This window comes from Hippocampus comes, unplaced genomic scaffold (genome assembly GCF_001891065.2).
Source record: "Hippocampus comes isolate QL1 unplaced genomic scaffold, H_comes_QL1_v1.1 scaffold228, whole genome shotgun sequence".
Lineage (NCBI taxonomy): Eukaryota > Metazoa > Chordata > Actinopteri > Syngnathiformes > Syngnathidae > Hippocampus > Hippocampus comes.
The window spans coordinates 652,953-678,154 of NW_017805877.1; the positions used below are offsets into that span (position 1 = coordinate 652,953).

The window sequence follows — 25,202 nt, forward strand, 5'->3', positions numbered from 1 at the left end:
AATTTATTCTTGACATTTGAGTCAATTTCTAGGATTAAAGACTCCTGATCTTTCGTCAAAATTTTCATAATTCCGCTCAAAACGATCCCAGAACAATGAATTTGCGAGACGAACAGGCCGCCATGAATCAGGTAAAACAATATGTTACATGCAATTTGATTGGTCCAATCGCTTGTAGTTAACCAATCGCTGGGCCGTTTATAATCGAGCTAAGACTTCCGCAACAAATAATGCCTTCAGTGATCTGATTAGTTGAAGCTTTCATACACGTCCAATCGCGGGGCTGTTTACAAACGGAAAACGGAGAGACTGTTCGGGAGAGCTCGTGAAAACTCGACGATAAGGTACCTGACCGCCCCTAAAATTTTCTCAACGGATTTAGACGATTCACAAAAATGATCAATTTAAGAAATAAAACGGCGGATTTCCGCGGATCCGCGGAAAATTGCCATGTATGAAGTTAAGAAACAGACAAGAGGATGCTCAAACACAGCACATGAATACAAGCTACAGTTCATCCCTCCTAATCGTCCAGTTTTGGCTATGGTACCCACCTCTGTGTAGTAACATACGGTAGCAACCCAATTGCAAGTGTGCGTGACAGGTGAAAAATATTCAACACATTGCAAGTTTGGACTCAGTTGTCCTTTATTTTTGAGTATTTTATTCAAGCACTGTTAAGACAATTAAAAAACAAAAACAGACATTGGCACATCAGTCTGAACAACATCCCCACATAGTAGGAAGTTCACAAGGTCCAGTTGTCATGGAAACAAGGGGATTGTTGGGGAAGTACACTAAAACCACAAAAATTGGATTTTGAGAGCAAATGACAGTCTAACACCTCACATGGAGAGCAACACGCACGCAATGGCCAACAATTTCTGGGGAGCCAACTCGCTAAATGTCAAATTAAAACAAGGAATTAAAAAAAAAAAAAATATATATATATATATATTGTAATTTAGAGAACTAACACATTTGACCCTTTCACTCACTTTCTTAAATGTCCTAATTTAGAGGTTCTCAACTTTGAGGACCTCTTACAGCGGGGGACATTTAACCAAGGACTCCCTAATAATCGAAATGTCTTATTTTTGTTGTTGTTGTTTATTTCAACCTAAATAGTCATGACCTGTTTAAAAGAAAGCGACTTGACCAAATTCAGCAATAATCTGTCACCGTGAGCTGACACGGCTGCAACTAGAGACAATCTACTTTTCAAAAACACAGTCACAGTTGATATATATATATATATATATATATATACATTTAAAGATGTTAACAGGTATAAACTAAGATAAAAATCCTGAAAGCATACCACCAAAATGTATCCAACACAATATAATAAGAAACAGCCAAGACACATTTGCTTCTGCGTTACCCAAGGAACCGCTTACATCCCGCAAACATGCGAAAGAAAAAAAATCCAAAACAAGAAACAAAACAAAGCAAAAGGTAAAGGTGGGAATAATATGGTGGAATGTAAAGTATGCACAGTCCTACCCTAACCCACCTTAGTTGCACTCAACTCAATTTGCAGGCCAACAACCCTTGCATGGTCACTTTCAAAAACACCACCAACAGCTGTTTTAAGGTCCATCATTGTTTATACAATACACATCAACAGTGTAGTTTAGTTCGACTGAGACAACACTGCTTCCTTACAGGCATATGGGTGAAAAAAAAAATCATGCCTATTCTTAACTTCCTCCATTCAGGATTTGTAGTTAACGTGATTACATTATAAATAATAAATTAACAAACTGACACATTTTTGCATTTCATCCAAATTACACACCAAATAATAGTGAAGAAAATTTGCTTGAATTTTGGGGGGGATTCACTGTACAGTTTTTTTCCCAATCTAGACAGAGATCAACAGTCCTGAAATATTACACGTCTCCAAGACTTTTGCGAGTACACCAAATACATCTCATTTATAAAGAGAAGGACACGACAGGTACTTTTAAGTGCGTTGAAGACAGCAAGAAGGAAATGGTCCAAAAACAAACAAACAAAAAAAAAACATAACCACGCCATGAGGATCCTGCTGCGGACATACTTTTCAGCGTGCACGCGTTATGTACAACAGACCACCTCATGTGTGGAAACCCTGTTTGAGCAGTGGTTCCCAAACCGTGCGATCAAGCTTAAGGTTCATGTACCTCGTACACTTTACCCTCATTAATAAAACAATTCAGAACTACAACTATCTTACCCCACACAACAAATGCTCATGTATAGTTTTGCCTCACTACACCTAAAACCAGTTGGGTCAAAATTACCCAATTACTGTATAGGTCAAAGAGGGACCGACTGGCACTGAAGTCGATTCAACCCAAGTTTTTGGGTTCTTCATTTGACCCAACTTTTTGTTTTGGGTCAAATGAAGAGCCCCAAAAGTTGAGTCAAACGAACAACCCAAAAGGTTGCTTTCGTTTTGCAGGTTATTCATTTGACCCCCAAAACAAAAAGTTTGGTCAAATGAAGAACCCCCAAAATTTTGTCAAACTAAGCCAAGTGATGGCCAGCTCCTTTTTAACCCCAAATTGGCAAATTTTTGACCTACCAACTTTTAGACGCTGGTAACCTCTATTTGTCCTACTCGTGTGCAGAGCTGTCATATAGTAGTGGAAAAAAATTACTAGTCCGACACAGTTCTACTAATGCATCCAGGTTATTACTGTCTTAGTTTTGAGGACGAAGGTTGTTTTCGTTTTGCAGGTCATTTAATTGACACCCAAAACAAAAAGTTGGGTCAAATGAAGAACCCCAGAAGTTGTGTCAAACTAACTCAAGTGATGACCAGCTCTACTGCAGTACTGTAAGACATGGATCTTAAACTCGATATCAAATAAATGTTAAGACGGATTTCCTTAAGGTCCATACATCCATCCATTTTCTGATCCACTTTATCCGGGGGCACGCTGGAGCCTATCCCAGCTGTGTTCGGGCAGTAGGCGGCGGCCTGAACTGTTTGCCAATCGCAGGGCACATAGAGACTAACATCCGCGCTTACACTCACACTTAGGGACAACTTAAGAGTGTTCAGTCAGCCAGCTATGCATGTTTTTGGATGTTTGTGGGAGGAAATCGGAGTACCTAGAGAAAACCCACACAGGCATGGGGACAACATGCAAACTCCACACAGGGAGGCCGGAGCCAGGATTGAACCCACAACCACTGCACTGTGAGGTCGACACACCAACCACTTGACTACTGGGCCACCTTTCCTTAAGGTCGAAGTCCACATTTTGTCTTTAGGACAACTTTGACAAGAGTAGGACACCTCTACTTTACTCGTCAGGCAAAACTGTGCACTAATTGACAATGGTGTGCTTCAATAGTAGTTGAACAGCATGCAGATACCATCTATTACACAGTTTTGCCCCTCTAGCAACATGCAGTTGTCCTACTACTGTGCAGGGATGTTAAACAGTAGTATATGGTAGTAGCTGAACCCCCCCCCCCCGCACCCCCACATTTTTCGCAGGATAATTTTTCTACTGTTGCACCCTTGTCACTGTACTAATACGTACAAATAAAGTTTTTATGTGACCTAAAGTACTACAAGCTAACTTCTCGTGCTAGCAGTACCTGAAACATCCAGATGTCAACTAGTACAGTTTTGCCTCACTAGTGATCTGTAGTTGTCCTACCAGTGAGGTCATACTAGACCAGTGGTTCTTAACCTGGGTTCGATCGAACCCTGGGGGTTCGGTGAATCGGTCTAAGGGTTCGACGGAGCCTTTGCCATGGAGGTTAAGACACACCCGACTCAACATGTCAATTAGTTATGACACCCCCACTGGCTGCAGATGATCACATTACATTGTTTGTCCAGCCAGTGCTGCGGGAAATTTAGTTCGCTCAGTAGTCACCATGTGACTGTCGTGATAGTACGTCATACAATTTAAAAAAAAACTATACTTGGGTCATGTAATTTTATTTACTTTTTTCAGGTTCTAAACAATGTGTTTTTTTAATGTCATGAATTTGTAAAATATATATTTTTTAAATATTTCACTAATGAAGGGTTCGGTGAACGTGCATATGAACTGGTTGGGTTCGGTACCTCTAACAACGTTACGAACCACTGTACTAGACATTGTAGCACGTGGACCTTAACCTAGATGTCAAGATGCGATATCCCTTGATAAGAAGGCTGTCATGATTCGGTTTGGTACCAACAGGTGGCACTGTAGGGCTCTCCCTGCAGCTGCACACCTGTTGGTCATTATGTAAATAGTGTTTTAAAAGGACTCCCAGCCCGACCACTCATGGTCGGGTCATTGTTGCTCTCTACTACGGTCATGTTTGTTTGTTGCCGTTTCTCTGCTGCTGTCAGGTTTGTTTTGGTCATGGTTCTGTTTTAGCTTCAGTTATGATTTTTGTTTGCTACTTTGGACTATGTTTGTTTTGGATTTAGTTTTCTCTGTTTTAATACACTTCTTCAAGTACAACCTGCTCCTCCCTCCTGCCTGCTTTTTTGGGGTCCACCACCACCTCGCATCGTGACAGAGGCTAGTGGTACGTGACACAGACTACTAGTTGGGCCTCGTACATTGTAAATTTGAAAAGAAAAAGTGGGTGCTCATAATTTCAAGGCAACAAACTGAGAAAAATTTGTAAGTTGGGCAAATCAACTAAAAATCATCTTCGGATTTTCATAAAGAAACGGGTTTACAGAACTACTGTCCCTTGTATTGGCCTCGCATCTTCAATAAAAGTCAGCAAATATTTTTGAAGCAAATAACTTGCTTGCTTTGTTGTGCTAACACTGTTGCCATAATTATAAATCATTTATATTTTAAAGTTGTTCCAACTTAAATAACTGTTTTAGCCCCAAAAATACAAGTTGTGATTTTACAGTGTAGTAGTGCAGCACAGTAGTTTACTCAGAAATTTTAATTGCATACTAGTCAGCCAAAAGGGGCACTAGTATTGTAGAAAAAAAAACCCTCCTATTAGGACAATCATTTTATGAGAGCGCCCTAGTCATTCTACTGTGTGCTGAATTGTTATTGCGAGTGAGAACAAAGAGCTTACCAATACATAGACCTCAAGCTGGATATCAAGGATCTGGAGTAAATGTTCAAACGGCTTTCCATACTAGTGTATGGTTTTTATGGCTAACCTTGCTTTGGCACCAATGTTTGGCCTTCAAGTGTGATCCTCATATCAAGTAGTGATGAGACCTAATAACGTGAGCGACTTCCTTTTGAGAAACAGCACAAAATGGATTTTTCTGTTGCATCTAAATGCAACACAAAGCCAAAAAATAATGGGGGGGGGGAAATCACACATCCTGTGTATTTACACTTTTTGACACTTGCTAACAATCAGTAAAGCATTGCCAAAAACAGATGAGCATATAAAGTTTTAAATATGCATTTTCATTTAAAACACAAGTATATTTACAAAATGTAATCCCTCGTAGGTGTGTGTTCTGAACAAAGCGAGAAAACAATCAACGAGGGATTAAACAAAGGTAGACAATCGTATTTATGATAACGGGACTGAAGGATGCGTATTTTGCTGTGCAACATCCATTTTCAAGCTTGTGATGGGACTTGATCACAGTTGTCTGGTGACATGGTTGTCTCACATGAACATACACTCCTCTCCTCACAAAACGTGAGCACTGCTGGGCTTTTGAGTGAAGTTTCACGGTGTACATAAAATGCACTATAACCTTTAGCGATGAACTTTATTTGACCTTGTCTAAGATTTTCACTGCACATGTCCAACTGTTCAGTGTTTCAGTACTTTTTGCACAAACCACTGTTCTCTAACAAGGTGCTGAATGGCAAAATTCACATTTTCCAGGATGTTTGCTTTTCTTTGACTCTGTAACCTGCTGATAAAGCTTCCAAAAATCAAAATGACGATCATTCCTGGACAGTCAGGCAAGCAAAATAAGCACACCTTATCTAGAATCAGTAATTCCTAAACATCCAAGTTGAATCCCTTCCATGACCATGCAAGCAACTCAAAACACTCATATCTTTTCTGATTGAAATTGTGCTATGAATCCGTTCCAGCCACCTTCCTAAAAAACATTTTTGCTTGTTTTTTAATAAGGAAAAATATCACTCAATAAAAATGTACTTAATGATGCCATAATTAAACAATGTAAATGCTGCAATCCAATTTATGGTGCTGCTTCTTCTGGTGTGCCCACTTTGGCCACCGGGAGGCAGTATAGTACTCTGCAGTCGTGCAGACGCAAAAGTAATAAAAAACATTTTGTACTGCTACTGTAAGAGACTCAGTAAGAGGCTGTAAATGTCTTTTTTATGGCGGATGAGGAATATGTGCCTGTGAGTGTTGCCATATTATCTGTCTAAATGTGTTGCTCCACTGTTTGTGTCCACCATTTCTGAAACTTGAACAATCTGTGCTGACTTTTGGCATGTCAATGGAGTTTTTCAGTGTTAGCATTAAGCTAAGCGGAATCTGCTGCTTTGAATACACAATATGTAGTTCTCTTTGATTCATATTTAGGGTGACAGGTGTGCCGCTATGGTCAGCCTCAACTCAGTTTTCACATGTTGTCACTATGAGTTCACATGCTGACGGAAGGCTAACATGCCACCTTACATCGAATGCAGAAGTGATGCACCCATTTGAGTGTCGGCAGAAATACAGAGTGTAAGCAAATACAGGGAGTGGAAGCATCTCACCTTCGATATGGATTGGTTGGCTCACAACCTGTTCCATTCAGCTCTGTGTTAGAAAATCGCAAGTTCTCCAAAAAGTACTGAAACACCGGAAATGTGCATTCAAAATTTTAGAGACAGTCAAATTATGATCAACTGTGTTAATTCGAGTGCATTTTAGGGTCATCCTGAAAATTCACCCAAGTGTCCAATATCCCAAAATGTTTGTGAGTAGTACACAGCGGCAAGTCAGACATTCCCAGGAGAAACTGGTCATTAAATTAGATCCTTTGTGAGGCGACGAAATCTAAAACCGTTCTTTATCTTTAAACTTGGCTTTCTGCTGCACTCCCATATCCTGTGTTGCTTTTCCTTCCACCTTCAGCTTGGAGTCCGACTGAGCCGAGCTGACCCACGACGCCTTGAATGTCTTGGGACGAGTGACCGGAAGAGTGGCCTCCCTCTCGTCCAAATTGTCAAAGCTCACTTCCTGCACAGCCTCCTGCTTCTTGAAGGAGTCCCGGCGCTCGGACAGAGCCAGCTTCCTCATCACCACCACCTCGGAGGAGTGGTGGTTACTGCTGCGATGTTGTGGCAAGGCAGCAGAGCGGTGGTGCTCGTTGCCTCCTCCGCTAATGTCCTGGTGGCCTCTTTGGCCCCCGAGGTACAGCCCCTGACGGCCATGTTCGCCCACGCAGACGAACCCGGTCGCGGTGTCTTCCTCCACGTCTTCGCTCTCAGACAGCGGCACCTCCATAGTATGGCGGCGGGCGCTGTAGGCTTTCCTCTCACAATGATACCCGCCTGTTGCTTTGTCACCAGTCAGCTTCTCGGCTGACTGGACTCTCTTGAGGAGAGGCGAGCGCGGCGGCTCAGCACTGTGCGGACGCATGGAATGGCGGGCGATCGTGGGAGGGGACAGTGTTTTACCGTGAAAACCCTGTAAAGACTTTGCGTGGCTGGGAAGGCAGGAGGGGGAGCACTGAGGAGACAGAGGCTGGGGAGGTGGGATGCAGGCCAGCGGGGACGGTGGGATACTGCTAGTCGACTTGCAGCGACCAGCCTTTGTGTAGCGGCCTAGGACATGAAGGGAGCTGGGACGAGCCTGAGGTACTGGTGAGTTCGGGGAACTGGAGCAGGGCGAGGAACTTGAATCTGCATGGAGAGAAAAGACGATTGCAAATAAATAAGATAAACTTTTCAATATATGGTAGGGAGCGAGAAAAACGTTAATCATTGCCTTTAAAATGAACGCTCGTGATATAGCTTCCGGCTCTCGTATGTGTACCCCGCCATAAACAGGGTTTTGCTGTAGTTTAAACGGAGAGCATCAAAAAGTGAGTATGATGTCTCCAGCTGTTTCTATTTTAGAGTGAGAAGGTAGAGATGTGTGTGCTCCCGTTAAAGAACACAAGCGTGCATTTCATTTGAGGGTTTATGTTTTTGTGGTCTGCAACAACACAGATAAAGAATATATCAATTGTGGAATATACATCCATTTAGTGTACGGGATATTTCAACTTTACAATTGTAAACTGAATTCAGTCATTTAACAACCAAACAATATAAACAATACACATTCATGTGAAACATCAGTTTTGTAGCCGAAATGACTAACTAGCGTTTATTGCCTTGACATCACTCATGGGCATGCACTTTGGCTATAGTGTACAATAAGCACTTGACGCTAACATTCTAAATCACAGGTGTCAAATTTCTAGGCCCGGGGGCCAGATTTGGCCCGCCAAAGCAAATCTTTTGTGTCAACTTGCACCAGCTTCCTCATCACCACCACCTCGGAAGAAAAAATATTTTTTTTAACCCGGTTTACACTCATCTGAACAATAATTGAACAAACTATTCTAGTTGACTTGACTGATTTCAAAACTAGTAAGCCATTAATTTGTTGTGTAAAAGTAATAATTTTGTGGTTTCACTGTCATAATGGCCCTCAGAGTGACGACTTGACTCAAAAGTGGCCCGTGAAAAAAATTTGTTTCACACCCCTCTTCTCAATGATTACACTCACCCTTAGGCAACAAAATCAAACATTTGGCATTACAGACAATCTGTAACTGTGGAATTTTAAACAAAAACTAGCTGCGTCGAAAGAAACAAAGGAAAAACAACGTCGTTCGCGTTTGGCTCTAGACCAACCTGCCTCAACTGGCGGACCGCGATCCACTACCGGACCGCCAACCTCCTCTGTCCGTACCCTCGGCAAATTGTATAAAGTAATTTATAAAGTGATTTTTACGTTATACATTTTATATTTGTGGACTATAATCTGCGCATTACCGCGATCGCTTGTTAAAATTATCCGTTGTATTCTTTGCGTGCACTAACAGATGTATTGCAGAGGACCGCAGCAGCGCGACTGTGTGTTGTATAATGTTTGACTAACTGCAGACCCTGGCTGAGCAGGGCATGTCGGCGAAAACGACACGCTGATTGGCTCCTCTGAACTTAAGGTGTGCCCATACATAAGCGTCAGCACGCGTCTATCCCAATACACACGCATTCAAAATGGATGATTGTGTCAGGAAACAGACGCATGCGCGACGCCACAGTTGTGCTCACAGCTTCAGTCCAGGAGAGCTGCACACAGACAATTAGACAAGACGAATCGATGGAGGTTTCAATTGTGTGCAGTTTTGCTCCCGTCTACCCGGGGATCTTTGCAGCTGTTTAAAAGCAGAACACCGCAACATGGTAAATGAACATCACAATGGCGTCCTCAAATAATATTTGCATGTCTCAAACATTGCATTCACCTTTAGTGGAAGAACAGCACTGCACATTCCTGTGCTCCCTTGTGTCAGTATTTAAAATGGTTCTTAACTCCTCTTCTGATATAGTTTTCAGTGATTTCAGAGGGGATGTGAAAAGGGGAATTGTACAAATGAAAAGGATATTTTTGTTTTCATGTTTAGTATTTATTTTGGTAAAATGAGTATTTTGTTTTGTTTTTGTTAAATTAAGGGGAAAAAAGACAACTACCTTTTAACAAAGTTAAAGTAAAAATGTCTTATTTCCCTAAAAGAGCTATTTCTATTTTTAAGCAGGCACAACTTAACATAATAAAAGAGTTCCTGTGCCTCAACGCAATACCGCTCATTATTTGCTGTGTACTGGCAAAGTGAATAATTGTTATTTTCATGCACCCCATTATTGGTTGGTTGGGAGGAGTGTTGATTTGTATAAGCTTGGCTTGACCATACTAAATGGGCATATAGCCCTGCTCCCCATGACCGCCGTGCATGGGACCGGACCTTGGTCTTATTAAAAAAAAAAAAAAAAGTGGACCTACAGCATTTCTAGTTGAGGACCACTGCTCTAGACAAATAATACACAGAAATACTAAAATGTATCAAACGCCAACAACTACTAACAGCAAAACAATTTGGGCTTTCTCACAGTAGTAGATTTGTCTTTAACTAAGCAGGCCCAGATTTCACATTGAGTGAGTCAATGTCGAAGACAATTAAGATTATCCTGATTTCAATACAGTGATCCCTCGCTATAACGCGGTTCACCTTCCGCGGCTTCGCTGTTTCACGGATTTTTTTAGTGCAGTTTTTTAAATGCTTTTTTTAAAACAGTGAATTGTGTTCTGCATTCTGATTGGCTAAGGGACTGACCACCATGAACAGTCTCCGCACCTCGCCTCTGTACAGCTTGCCAAATTTACCTTTGCAAATTTTTGGTCTTTGGTTTCATTGTATCAGTGGCGGATGCTGGTCTGTCAAGGAGGGGAAGCTCAATTTCGGCCTACATCATAAAATGGGTCCCTTTATTTATACGTGAATTCTACTCTCTGTTCCTTTTCAAAAAAATGAGAAGGATGCCTTCACCATAAGATCGATGATTGGCTCATTTCGCTGTCAATCAAAAAGAGATTCAGCCTCAGACAGATCATCCAATCACCATGCACAAAAGCTCAGTGTCCGGGCCAGCCCATAAACGCCCACTGTCCATAGACTTCCAGAGACGCTGAGCGTCCAGTGAGCGGGACAAAACCAGCATTTATCCAATGACTCGTCTCGTTTCAATGCATTGGGACAACCTACCCTGAACTCTCTAGACGCCCAGCGTCTGCGCGGTCGACGCTCAGCGTCCACACAGTTTAAAGCACAGTGAAGCTGTGGGAATGAATGAGAAGAGAGTCGCGTCGTAACCAGTAATAAGAAGCTGATTCGGAACAAAAGTTGAGCGCGTTGTAGCGCATATTTAGTCAATGACATGTCCACACAATTGTACGTACACACATATATTTGATCACTTACTTTTTGACATGTTAGGGGAAGCTGAGCTTCCCTTGCAGTCTTAAAGCAATCACCTCTGCATTGTATACATAGTTCAGTTTTGTATAATAACTGTAAAAAATAAAGCTGACTACTTCACCGATTTTGCCTATTACGGGTTCTTTTTGGAACGTAACCCCCGCGATAAACGATATATTGCGCTTCATTTATTGGGGCTTCAGTACGATGTGTTTTTTTTTTCTAAAGTACTCTATTCAAAAAAAGAATGCCAAACGACTCAGAGGTTTTGTACATGCCGAGACTGTATCGGCAACGGGCACTAATTCAAGGCACATGATTGGTTCCCGGCGCAACGTCGATCAATGACAGCATGAGGGGATTATCCTGTAAGCTGATTGGCTGTGCATCTTTGCAGACCCGCCCAGCGTATCGAGACAGTAGGAAAGCCTTGTGTCTTGTCACGCGGTTGATTCTTTGGCATACTGTCTTTTCTGTTTGCTACGTGTGCGGCGGGGGGGACTTCGCTTCCTCCTCTTCAATACCAATTAATTGTCTTATCATAAAAACGTCAGCTGCACGGGGATTGCTGGTCAGGAGCTAGCTGGAGGCTAACGGCGTCTCTCTCAAGGCAATGCTGATGAATGTTAATTACTGTATCAGGTTTTATAATTAAAGATTTAAGTAAATACATGTACTGCTGTAGTCTTTGTCTCAAATATGTAAAATATAAATACTGCTTACATATTTTAAACATGCTGGTACCCACATATACTTACACAAAAATTCCTAGGGGGGAAGCAAACCCTCCTTCGCCCATTTTTCACTTATTGCAGCAGTGCCCTGGTCCCCATTAACCGCGATAAGTGAGGGATCACTACTTTTTGAGTGGTGTGCCCTGAGATTTTTCACATGTAACTCAATTTAATTATGGTCTTGGCTTACTCAAGGTTAGGAAACACTGCAAGCAACAACCACAATAGTAAATATGTTACATTTTTACCTCTCAGACACATTGAAAAAATAAGCATGAAAGTTTGTGTATTAAAAAAAATAAATTAAAAAAAATCGGTTCTAGCAACTTGATACGAACAGTATTGTGCAGGTGGGTCTCATGAAAACATTTCAAGTTAAAGCATTCCAACTCACCTCCAGAGTGGTCAGGAGCAGGGGAGTGGCAGGGAGTGGACGGGCCGGGGGAGAGAGACTGAGTGGGGGAGCCAGAGAGGCTGTCGCTGGATGACTGGTGGAATCCGGAAGAGAAGCTACGACTGCTTTGCATAGGTGCAGGGGGCGTATGTTTGGACAGCTTCTTCAAGATGTTACGCCGTCGGCTGCAGAGTGAAACAGGAAACGTCAACAGTATATCGTTTTTATTTTTATGTTCAATAATAATCAGTGATATAATAATATTGGAGACATCAAAATGACAATGTACCTGTCCTGCCCATCTCTCCTCTTGCTTTTCTTGCTGCGTCGAGCCATCTTTGCCTTATAACTCGTCTTTCTAGCAGGGCCCACTTTGATAGATGTGTTTTCTAAAGCAGTGGTCTGGAGGGTCACCTGGTTGCCACTCTATTGCAAACATATCTTTTAATATGAGGAAACTATATACCGTCATACAATTAATCAATGTGAGTTTCATCCCATACCTTCAGCAGAAGCTCTACCACCTCAGTGTGGACAAGACCCTGTACAGACTCCCCATTGACGTGAGTAATGAGGTCACCAGCTCTCAAACCGGCCTCGTGCGCCGGGCTGCCCTCCTCCACACACTGAACACACGCATACAAGTTCATATCAAAACTTGTGGAGAAAAAGCCATCTGTTCTATGCTGCCATAATCAAACAATGATGTTGACAGTTATTTAACAATAAATGCCCAAAAAGGACAAAGACACACACACAGAAACAAAACATAGTTGACTCAAGTTTGACTTCAGTATAATTATTGTTTCGACCGCAGCGCCTGTGAGACAGACACATACCCAGACCATGTGGTGAACTGTGTAGACATCGCTGTCCCCCATGTAGACTCTGATCGCTCGTAAAGCAAAGCCAAACCTCTTCCCAGAGCTGTGGATGACCACTGGAGGCCTGAGGCAGCTGATGTTGATGGAAAGATCCCGACTGGGGGACGAGTCTCTGGATGAGGGGTTGGACGAGAATGATAGAGAGGACTTGGGGCTGGAAGGAGGAACCGCTGAGTCATCTGGATGGGAAGCATATTTGAAAAGTTCATTCATGCTGCTCCTCATGGGAGTCTTCATGGATAAATGCACCTGGACTATTGGTGTAAAAAGTGGTGTTAAAGGTGACCTCAGTCCCAAAATGTAATATGTTCTATGCGCCACCACTAATCTAAACACGGCAATCTGATTCATATTACGTTTGTGGAATATGAGTTAAGCAGCAAAATTCACCCGTTTTTAAGTATCTCGTGGGTGGCCATTTTGCCCCTTTCTGTCAGCTGAGAATAGCAAGACAGTTGCTCAGGGCTCAGGTAACCACCAATCAAGGGTCACCTGTTTTCTGAGGCTGAGCCGCGACTGGTCGTGACTTGAGCACTGAGAAAGTGCAAGGTCATATTCAGATTTCAGCAAGTGGCTAAATGGCCGTCCTCTGAGATGGACAAAAACGAGTGGATTTTATGCTTTGATTATTTTCCACAAACGCAATATTCATCAGAATGCCGTGTTTCGACTAGTGGAGGCACACACAACGTATTATTGTAAAGAACATTTGGGGGTTGACTTGCCCTTTAAATGGCCAAAAACTATTAAACTAATTCTCATGATATGTCTGCTGAAAGACGAGCATTGCCAAGTTTGCGAGTTTTGTAACATCATAACGGTGGTCATTATGGTGGTACTAGGCAAGCCAAGTATTATTTGAGGGGGTACTTGGGTTAAAAAGTTTGAGAGCCATTGCTGTAGATCAGGGTTGCCGTCGATCGTGATGGACCAGTAGCTCACAGACTGGTCCCAAGTCGATTGCGAGGGGTGTAGAAGAAAACAAACATTTGTGTATCTCTGTGCATGTTAGCAATATACTTTTTGTTGATGCACACTGCACCGTAATCATCCTATCAGTTTCACTTTCACAAAAAGTATTTTGAAAAATAAAATAAAATAAAGCAGGTCACCATTAACCTGCGGTGGTGCGTGACCTGTGTCACTGTAAGTTGTTAGCGCTCAGCAGTCTGGAATTACAGCTGCGATCATAGCTGTTGCGATGTAGCTTTGATTATTATTATTATTATTATTATTATCAGTCAAAGTTCATTTTGTGTACAATTCACCGATGGCACTCTAGAGGGCCGAGAGAAGCATTTTAAAACGGTACGATAGTTAACAGGCTGCAAATGTGGGTCCCACAAAGGTAGGCAGGAAATCCTTTTCACAAACTCATCAACTCTTGTGTCTACTTTATTTTTCTGTCTCGTTCATCTTAGGGGGCCCTTGTCGCTGTTGCTCATCATGGCATGCGTGAGCAAGCGCGTATGTATGCGCGCGTGCGCGGTAACGGGTCGATCGCGGGAGGTTGGTTAATGGAAAAGTAGATCTTAGGTGAAAAACGCTTGGGCACCTCTGCTGTAGATAGAGCAGAGATTAAACTCTGATCCGTAAAGTGTGCATTACCACCACCTACAGGACATATGCGTTTGGTCGTGGTGATTGCCTGAGTGCTTCCATTATTGTATACTGTACATTGCCTTGTAACTGTCTGTAGAGGGCAATGTAAATATTAACCATAAAAGCAGATATACAACTCCTTTACTGTGAACATTGTGTTATTTCATGACATTAGCGTTGTAAAACCTGTCCTCTTTCCATGTTTTACAAATAAGGCATTCTTCAAATTGTAGAGAGGTGGTAATTTTGCGTGCACCTGGGGTAATAATGAGTGAGAGTCCAGAGACTGAGGCAGACTTGGGGACTTTTCCAGCTGGCGGCCTCGGTTTTTCTGGGGTGTCCAGTTGGTGGGCAATGCGTCTGGACGCGCCTCTGCGGAATGACGGCCTGGTGCCTGTGCTGTTGCTGCGGAGACGAATTCGCCGCAGATTGGAGACCATACCATCTAGAAACACAAAGAAGACGAAGAATAAGGCATCCGGTCCTTCGCGAGTTGAAAATAACAGGAGACCTAAATGTTTTTCCAGGCTTACCCTCCTCCTCAGCAGAGATGGCAAAGCGAGGCATCATGTCAAGGCTCTGAGTGCTGTTTAATACCAACGGCCTAGCAGTGCGCTCTGACTGGGAGGAACCGGAAGAAGCACGAGGACGCAAACTGCGAGAGAAATGCACACATTTATTTTAACCCGGATTAAAAATCGGTCTCATTGGTGTATTGATAAGGAATACTGAGAAAGGCTAACACAAACAACAACAAGGACAATGGGTGGAAACAGCCAAAAACAGTTCGTGCAGTTGGGAATTTATTTTCATATGAGCACGTGAATGGCCTTTGGTTTCTTGCATGGTCGAGGTCACGTTTGGTAACATTCATTTTCAAAACACGGCCATGTGGTCGTGAATCATCCTTTAATGTTCTGAAACGCCAAAATTTTTAGGGGAAGTGGAGTCAGTTATTCCTGAACTCTGAACAGTTTGTGCCCACTGACCACATTAAAATATAGAAAAAAAAGACACAACCACTGGGACATCACCCAGTGGTATCTGGACTCCTTTTTTAAAGGTTAAGTTTGGCATTTCGGCTGTCGCCATCCTGATTTTTTGCAGCTGGAGGTGGGCATATTTAGACGTAAGGGTGGAGTCCTGACTTGCCACCATGCTATTGACCTGTCAATCTGTAAGGAGCAATGCCCTACAATAGAGACAGTTTATTCTTCTGTGCACTCAACAGATCAACGAGAAACATTTTTAACTGTCCCTCATCTGTTTGAAAGCTCTCACCTCCCTCTGAGTCCGTCTGCTCTGTCTCCGCTAGCCAGGTTCTTCTGTCCGTCACCAGGGGAAAAGGCGCCTCTGCCCTCCCACCGCTCATCCTTCTCTTCGCTATGGCTCCGCTCTGAAGACGACAAGCTCTGGTTGGACGGTGTAGAGGTGGACAAGTGCTCTGTGCTGCTGTACACCTTCAGAATGGAAAGAAATATTCAGTGTCTTCTAATCACAGAGTTTAGTCGAAAGTAACACAGCGACCTGAAAAAGAAAACATACCTTGCTGAAGCGATGGGCAACAGAGGAAAACTGTCGCAATTCAAGAGAGGATTCATCGTCGTTAGTTTCATCGTCGTCATCAGAGCCTAGGTGAGAGTATCGCTCGGATCGGGCTGTAGGTGGATGGTATCAGTCATCAGGCATAAAATGTAAAAAAATCTTACATATAGTTGTTTAGCCCAGTGTTTTTCAAACCCTGCGCTGCGGCACGCTGGTGTGCCGTGAGATACTGTCAGGTGTGCCGTGGGAAATTATCTAATACGTATGCCTGTGCAGTCTAATGCCCAGCAGAGTAATCGTGTAGTACTTGTCCATACCGGTAGGGAGCAGCAGCAGCAGCTAGCGAATTGCCTCGAGCTTCAAGACAAGCGACGTTTCCGGCGTGATCCAATACAACGAAAGCTCACTTTCATTTGGATTTACTGTACTTTTACTGGAGATGCAACGGCACCGACTCTGTTGTGCTTGGTATGTGGTGAAAAGCAACTCTCCAATAGCACTATTGTCCCAAGTAAGCTTAAACTCCATCTCCAAACAAAACACCCTTCACTTTGAAACAACAATGTGGAGTATTTTGTTCGCCTGCGTGAACACAGGGAGAAACAGGCAACGTGCATGAGAAATACCCCAAAGGTAAACAAGAGAGCCTTGAAAGCAAGTTACCATGTCGCTGAACTTGTGGCGAGATCAAAAAAGTGGCAGAGTAATTAATACTTGCCGCCTGCAAAGCCATTGTAAATGAGATGTTCGGATCCAAAGCAGCTAAAGAAATAGCCTGACTGCTGTAAAAACGAAAAACATAGAAAGAATGAGGGCTGTGGAAGAAGAGCTTTGTGTCTTTCGATTGCTGCCAGGATATCAGATTTGTATTCATCCAAACGATTTAGAATGAATGTGTTCATCCAAACGAGTGAGAATAAATATGAAAGATTATAAAATACCGGATTGATGTTGCTTTGATTCCTATTCAAGGTGTTATAATACAACGTTATTTTCCAATGTTAAAAAACGCTTATAATAACAATATAACACTTAATTGTTAAAATGAGCTTTTTCACATTTTCAGCAAGTGGTGTGCCGCGGGATGTTTTCAATGAAAGAAATGTGCCTTGGCTCGATAAAGATTGAAAAACACTGGTTTTAGTTTCCATTCATACATCCACCTACTGTCAAAATAACTGGTGTCTTCGTCAGTCTCCAGTTGTGGTATGAACTCGGCTTTTTGCCTCAGGAGACCATTCCAGTCAAGGCCCAGGAAGAATATGTGCATCTTCACCTCCGGAGTTCCACCTAAGGAGCATAAAGACACATCTACACTGATGCTTGCCTCAAATCAAAACAGCAAAATCCTTGATTTCCTCCTCCATTCAAGTCCGCCTTTAATCACTGCCACGTACCCGTTCCCAAACGCTCCAGCGGACTCTGGCGAAGTAGTCTGGTGATAAGTTCTTGGGCGTCAGCTGGCAGAGCATCATCTCCCTCAGGCCAGATGATGTCATCTGGACCAACGAGCAAACAATATTGATTCACTGAAACTATTCGAATTGGAGTTAGTGATCACTGACTAACACAACTTCTAGAACAGAAAAGTTGCCAGTGATGACGCAATAAGGCATTCAGGTCAAGACTTTCCTTACCATTAACCACCTGACCAAAAAGCTGTTCAGGTGTGTCTCCAAAGAAAGGCACACAGCCCACAAGGAACTCATAAAGGATAATGCCCATAGCCCACCAGTCGACAGGCTTCCCGTAGCCTTGCCGCAGGATCACCTCTGGAGCAATGTACTCGGGGGTACCACACACCTGTGGAGTGAAAAGGTAAGGCAGTAATGTTCAGTGATTTCAGTCAGTCAAACTCCGTATCGAAAGAAAGACAACATACCTGCTTGTCGATGAACTCTCTTGTGTCCTTCTCAATGTGACCTTCATACAAATTGGTTGTCATGTTCATGAGGCCGATCTTTGACAGTCCAAAGTCTGTAAGCTTAATGTGTCCCATTGAGGTGATTAACAAACTAGAATGGAAGGAAACCAAACACAACGTGACCCCACAAATTCATGCTTACACAGACGATGAAAGCTTTTAATAAGTAGCTGTTGCAGGTTGGGGGCTCACTTGTCAGGTTTGAGGTCTCTGTGTACAATGCCGTAGTTATGTAGGTACTCTAAAGCCAGGACGGTTTCTGCAAAATACATGCGTGCCATGTCCACAGGCAGAGGGCCGATGTTCTTTAATAGATTGGCACAATCCCCACCTTTGAACGAACAAATTGTGACGGGTATAAGAAACACTGACTTCCATGGTATACAGCAAAAAATATGTGCACTGAAAATATCACGCTGCGGATGTGGATTACCTTCTACATATTCCATGACCATGCAGAGGTGTCTCCGTGTTTCAAAAGAGCAAAACATGGAAACCACAAATGGGTTTTCAGCAAAAGTCAGGATGTCCCGCTCCACAAACACCTGCTGGATCTGGTTTCTCAAAATCAGGTTCTGCCGGTTGATCTTCTTCATGGCAAAGCGTTGTCGGGTTTCCCTGTGACGGACTAGAAATACAGCTCTGCGAGGGGACAGGGAGAGCCGCATGGGAGAGGAATATAAGAGAAGGACGGGGGGGCATAGAAAGAAGGAAAAGTAGATGACAAGTAGGGGAATGGAACAAAATTTTACAAGAACAAAAACATGGGGGAAATAGACAATGACATACGAGTATCAATTCTTTGGAACACATCGTCCAATCTCTTTATTCTGGTCTTCACAAAGACTGAGAGCTCAGGCTGACCAATGCAAACAAAGAAATTTGGTCTCACCCATAGGCGCCATTGCTGATTAGCTTGATCGTTTCGAAGTCACTCTCCAGTGGTTTTCTACGCGGGGGAGTGCAAACTGCACGGCTCTGAATCGCAGTCGACAGAACATATAAATCACAGGAACCAGAAATCAGTTATATCCCATAAGTAAAAGCCTTTTGATCATGGGGGATCATGTGTGATGTTTAAGCTCTGTATGATTGCACGTTGTTCTCCTGAGCTCTAGATTTATATATTTTGCATTACTTTGTAGTTTGTACCTGGCTTGGCGTTGCCTCTCCGGACTCATCAGACTCTCTGCTGGCAGACCTGTGCCCTGGGCTTGTTTGTTCCAATTGGACCATCTCTGTAAACACAGAATTAAGATGACATTTAACCCTATAATGCCATTTATCGAAAGTAAATTTCCTTTGTAGAGAGAAAACAAAAAAAAGAGACATTTATTAAAAAAAAAAAAAAAAAAAAAGATCTTTAGTTTGAGGAAACTGTTCTCAAGCTGAAAGGTCACAGTGGCGCTGAGCAAGACAAATAAAAGCAAAATTTAACATTGGTGGAACTGTATTTTGATGTCCTTTACGCATGTGCCAAAATCTCAGCAAATACTACAACATGGGTAATTAATGTGCAAATCATAAAATCAGCAGGTCCAAAAGTAAGACTCCGTAGAAAAATGTAAAAAACAACGCAGTCGCTCACTGTGTATGCGAGCGAATGGAGGAATCGCCAGATCACCTTCTATGACAAATACAAATCTGATTGGCACCTTCAAGAGGATCCCTGGTGAGGCCGAGTTGACCGACGATGTATCGAGGAATATCCGTCTTGATCCCCTGGCTCACCTTGGCTTGACCTTCTGCAGTCTCCAAACGCTGGTAGAACTCCTCTGGATCAAACTCCTAAAAAAAACAAACAAAAAAAACAAAAAAAAAAACAATAATAATAAAAATAAGACAAGGTGTTGTTGTTCATTCCGTTTGACTCAGTTACCAGTAGAGGAACCTTTTATACTCAAGCAAACATGAAAGAAGAAAAATCACTTGAAACGAAAGCAAGTGGTGAAAAGTACTGCAAACAACATGACACACCAGAGCATTTATCAACTTGACACTGTAGCTACACAACTGCCAACTTCCAAGGACAAAATATTATAATTGATTCCATCAGATCACTTCAAACATCAGCCGAGTGTCATCATTCTTATTCCTAGAGCACACCATCACACTGTGTTGTGACATCTGTATTTCAAGTATTCAGTTCAAGGCTTAAGAGGCAAACCAGTCTTACCAGACATTCCAGGAGCCTGGCAGGCCTGGAGATGATGATGAGGATCTTCTTCACGAGTTTAGTAATGGTGGTCACTTCCTCACTCTCTGAACGCTCATAAGCCTGACGGAGAAACAACAAATCACCTTCACTACCTTATCTGTTCCGGGCATTGTGGCTTGTGCTGAAATGTGCTTTGCTTTGTCAGATTCAGCAAAAAGGCTTGTAAAAACACTTTCATCGTCCCCATAAGAGTCTGGGTTTAAATCCACATTTTCACCTACTGTCTTAAATGATGTCACATGATGGATGGTTTATTTTCATTTTGTTCAAATTGACCTGGATCTCAACTTTGGCCTGCTTTATTACCGCTTCCCCTCTCTCCTCCCTGCTCCTCGCCTGTTCAGAGATGTGGCTAGTGAGGCTTAGCGTTGACCACGTGGGAAAAGATCGGAGGAGGATATATTCCCCACAGGCGTCAACTTGCGATGCTTCATTTTATGAAGTGGGCTCTCATGCTGTTTCAACTAACATTCTACACCATTATATCATCTGCTAAATGTTGTTCAGTCGACATTCATTGCTGCCCAGTAATCCATTTGGGGGGGGGGTAACCTCCATCTGAGATCTCAAAATTTGTTGCCCTTTTTTTCCCCTGAAATGGGTTTTCACTGAGTTTTCTCTTGCCAAATTGGGAGCAGGAGATGCTTATTTTTATGAACTGTAGACCTGTGAACCCCTTTGGGACTCTTTTGTGATTAAGAGCTATTCAAGTAAACTTGACTTGATTTTTTTAGGCATACTTTTTGACCTCCAAACTGTACCACTTGTGGTGTATTTAACTTTTGAGGCTCAACTGTGTACGGCTCCAGGAAAGATGGCCATGAAGGGAAAACTGCTCATCTGTGCCTTGCAGAAACATGAATCGAACTAAAAGTTTGCTGGGAAAATTATGTAATGAATCATAAGGGGACAATTTGAAAGTGCTCAATGTCCGACAGAGCAGCGTGGACTGGCATCAGAAATTCACTGGCTGTCCTTGAAAGAACATTCAAGGGTAATAAAACAGAAGTGCACAGATGAATGCTTTTCTTAAGGTCACACTGCAGTAGCATTTACCTCATGCAGAAGCTTCTCTAGCTTCTCCTGCAGCTCCACAAAGTACCGAGAGGTGACCAAGCCTTTCTGAGACTTGTCCAGGCAGTCTCGCACCAGTTCCACCAGCTGGTGCTGGATGAACCCGAGCACACCATCGGCCAGGGGAAGAGCGGTTCCAGGTGAACACTCTTCAATAATGTCTAGAAGTCGACCCTCCATCTGCACTGTTGCCTAGGAACGTAACACAGATGGAAGACTATTAAATATTGTGTTGAATGAACCAAAAAAGAAGACTGAATAAAGGGCATATAGAAAAAAGATGAATTAAGATGGCTTCCAAGTTTCACTGTACCTTGGGAAAGCGTTCTTTATAAACATGATTCATCATGACAATCTCATTGTCAAATGTTCCACTGGTCCGTCCAGGGCTGTATGAGACACAGGCAAATGTTGGCATTAAAAAAAAAAATAATAATAATTTTTAAAAACCCTATCCAATCAGTGGAGAGATATTCCATTTCCAGATGCAACTTTTGAAGAATACACAACATTAAACTCCTAAAACTGATGGAAGATTTTCATTTATCATCATTTTACTTCAGGAAATACTGCGATGAAATCAAAAAGCACCGACCCACCCACCCTTTCATGTCAAAGGCAAGGTTGATTGCACAAGTTCTTTTCATTGACAGCCATGACTATCACAAACACAATTCATTTGAAAATACCTCTAATGTGCTTTAGATCAGTTTCCCATCTGTGGAAGCCATGAGCACTTATGTTGTGTGTCAAGAGTATCAATGGCAACAGGGTACATTTGCAACAAGCCAGAAAAATTAACACACATCAACAACGAGATTCAAATTAGCAACCCTTGGTGCAGCTATACAACGCAACCAGTCAAAACAAGAACATGTAAGGCAAGTGACATGGCTTTTCTATTTCAGTGGAGTGGTTTCATAAGGTAGCATTGCTGATAATTAACTGCTTGGGGACTTTATGAGGACAACATCAGGTCTGCAGGCTTTCCGGAGCTATATTTAAGGACACCACTGACACTTGCCAGAAATCTATTTTAATTTGAACCCCGTGAAGTCAAATAAAGGTGTCTTACCAGCACCACAATGTTGTCTCACAGTTTTGTTTCCTACTGTTGGAATATGACAACGCATGAGGGCAGATCGCGATCGACAGGTAGCTCGCGGACTGGTCCCATGATCGCGAGGGGGGAAAGGGGAAAAAAAAAAAACATTGTGTATCTCTGTGCATGTTAGTAATACACTTTTTGTGTTAATGCACACTGAACCCTAATCATCATATCAGTCTCACTTTCACAAAAAGTATTGAAAAAACAAAATAAAATAAAATAGATCACGTTGAACGTACGGTGGCGCGTGAACAAAATCACCGGAAGTTAGTGCTCAGCAGTCTGCAATGGCAGCTTGCGATTAGAGCTGTTACGATGTCTCCTTTATTATTATTATTATTATTATTATTATCATCAGGCAAAGTGCATTTTGTGAACAATTCACCGATTGCACTCTGAAAGAATGGGAATCTGGAGGGCCAAAAGAAGCATTTTAAAATTTTACAGATGAGCTACAATAGTTAACAGTTTGCAAAAGTGAGTCGCATGCCTCCGTGTCAGGCTGTTGCTCATCATGGCATGTGTGAGTCAGTGCGTGAGCATGCACGCGTGCGCGGTAACGGCTCGATCGAGGAATGTTGGTTGATCGAAAAGTAGATCTTCGGTCCAAAATGTTTGGGCACCCATGCATTAGAAAATGCCCATGAATAAAGTTCAACTTCTGCTCATTCACTGCAATTTCTTAGGAGAGGAAATGTGTCAAAGTTAAACAATTTATCATCCAAGGATGCCGCCACCATCCCAGATGTGACTGATGAATATATATTCATCGATCCATCCATCCAATATCTGATCCGGTTATCTTCATAAGGGTCGCGTGCATGCTGGAGCCTGTCCGAGCCATCTTCAACAGGCGGGGTCGACCCTCAACCAATTGTCAGCCAATCGCAGGGCACACGAACCATTAGCATTCACGGTCACAGTACATGTTTTTGGAATGTGGGAGGAAACTAGAGTACCCAGGAAAAACCCACGCAGGAATGGGGAGAACATGCGAACTCCACACAGGAGGACTAGGGATGATACAGGGTCAGGCAAAATGATCAAACACATTGGTAGGTTAAATAAAAAGCAAATAAAGGAAAGAAACAAAAAAGTGTTTTTAGTTTTGAAAAGTACTTATAATGCCATTTTCTTTCATAGAATGCCATTTTACTTTGTTTCTTTATAATGCCATTGTTTTCCGTTTCTTTATCAGTTGCTGCCATGAATTGGACTGGTGAGCATCGCATTTTCATTGTGGAAACGTTTATCAAAATAAACGAATCTGTAATTGCAACACAACAAGCGTTCCGTTTGCACTTCAATCTTGGTATCCATGATCCCGTACCAGCTCGAAACACGACCTTGTTATGGGTGAACAACTTCAGATCTTCTGGATCTGCATGGAAATGAAAATCGACCGGCCGACCTTGCACCACCACTTAATTTTTGAAACATAATGAAACAGAATGGCATTATACAGTGTGTATATATATATACCTGTATATGTATGTATGTATGCAGTAATCCCTTGTTTATCGCGGGGTTACGTTCCAAAAAGTGCCAGTGATAAGTGAAATCCGTGAAGTAGTGAACATTATTTTTTTACAGTTATTATACAATACTTAACTATACATACAATGAAATCAAAGATCAAAACCTGTTTTCAGGCCCAATTACAAAAAAACAAACGTTTTCAACAACTAACTATAATAGTTGTTGGAAATACCGTACTGTCGACACGCGGCGCCGCCGACGCATTCTGATTTAAAGGGTTAAAAGCATTAAAAAAACAGCACTAAAAAATGGCTGATATTTAAATTTTTTTCATACATTGCACGCACTGGACTATAAGGCGCAATCTACAATGCATCCACTAGATGGCGCTACAGGTACGTCTTTGTCTGTCTCCGTGCCTTCTCTTCTTCCGTTTGACTCTAGAGGCGTGCATGACCGCCTCCAAAAAATGTAAATTAACGATTACTTCAATGAAACTACGAAAATTGAAAATACAGTTATGCATCAAAACAGAAAATCACAAAATAAACTCAATAACCCCGTAGCTGCAACAGAACGATCAGATGTCAGTAAATTTGATCTTAGTCTTACTGTTTGGTGCCTACTACCATCTTTGTTACTGATTATTGCTTTATTGTTGTATGTATGTTAGTTGCTCCATGTAGAGCACTGTATGCAGCAATGGCTGTTTGAAAGCGCTCTATAAATACAGTTGAGTTGAGTTGAGTTGAGTTAAATTGGCGGAGACTGGACTGTCTCAGAAGTATTTATTTATTCCTTTGTTGTGTACTGTATTCACAAACGAGGAAATCACAAAATAAATTCTGGAGTGGGGCTATAGAATTAATTTTGTTATTTCCTCGCTTGATTTTCTGTTTTGATGCATTATTTTCAATTTTCGTAGTTTCATTGAAGGAATAGTTAATTTACGTTTTTCCGAGGCGGTCATGAACGCCTCTCGAGTCGAACGGAAGAAGAGAAGGCACAGAGAGAGGCAAAGACGTACCTGTATTTGTTGAGACTGTGAAAACCATTAATAAAGTGTACGTTTTAAAAAAACACCACCACAGCTCTCCTTTTTTCGGAGCTGCAACAAAAACTTATTTAATAAAGCAGCGACACAGTTCACTGAACCAACAGCAAGTTATAACATTGTAAGCATGTCTCCAGCAAGGAGCCATCTTGGGGTCGACGTATTTTTTAGCTTTTAAGAAAATAGAAGACTTTCTGGTGCACCCTATACTGCGGAAAATACGGTATATACACATATA

At 42.2% G+C, this 25,202-nt stretch overlaps 1 protein-coding gene across 2 annotated transcripts in view; it reads right to left on the reverse strand.

The window, feature by feature from the left end:
- Positions 1–6,498: 6,498 nt before the first annotated feature.
- LOC109527139 (microtubule-associated serine/threonine-protein kinase 3-like) overlaps positions 6,499–25,202 on the reverse strand; it is a 46,349-nt gene continuing 27,645 nt past the window's right edge. For both annotated transcript variants that reach the window (XM_019888867.1, XM_019888866.1), the window contains exons 7-27: positions 21,637–21,712; positions 21,306–21,515; positions 20,208–20,309; positions 19,687–19,819; positions 19,184–19,269; positions 18,924–19,009; positions 18,465–18,673; positions 18,224–18,362; positions 17,990–18,122; positions 17,745–17,910; positions 17,505–17,606; positions 17,275–17,397; positions 16,108–16,220; positions 15,844–16,022; positions 15,096–15,217; positions 14,819–15,007; positions 12,916–13,139; positions 12,580–12,702; positions 12,366–12,502; positions 12,077–12,261; positions 6,499–7,820 (exon numbers count right to left, since the gene is read on the reverse strand). In XM_019888867.1, the coding sequence (XP_019744426.1) occupies positions 6,973–7,820; positions 12,077–12,261; positions 12,366–12,502; positions 12,580–12,702; positions 12,916–13,139; positions 14,819–15,007; positions 15,096–15,217; positions 15,844–16,022; positions 16,108–16,220; positions 17,275–17,397; positions 17,505–17,606; positions 17,745–17,910; positions 17,990–18,122; positions 18,224–18,362; positions 18,465–18,673; positions 18,924–19,009; positions 19,184–19,269; positions 19,687–19,819; positions 20,208–20,309; positions 21,306–21,515; positions 21,637–21,712 (3,685 nt within the window). In that variant the 3' untranslated portion in view covers positions 6,499–6,972. The remainder of the gene's footprint in view (positions 7,821–12,076; positions 12,262–12,365; positions 12,503–12,579; positions 12,703–12,915; positions 13,140–14,818; positions 15,008–15,095; positions 15,218–15,843; positions 16,023–16,107; positions 16,221–17,274; positions 17,398–17,504; positions 17,607–17,744; positions 17,911–17,989; positions 18,123–18,223; positions 18,363–18,464; positions 18,674–18,923; positions 19,010–19,183; positions 19,270–19,686; positions 19,820–20,207; positions 20,310–21,305; positions 21,516–21,636; positions 21,713–25,202) is intronic.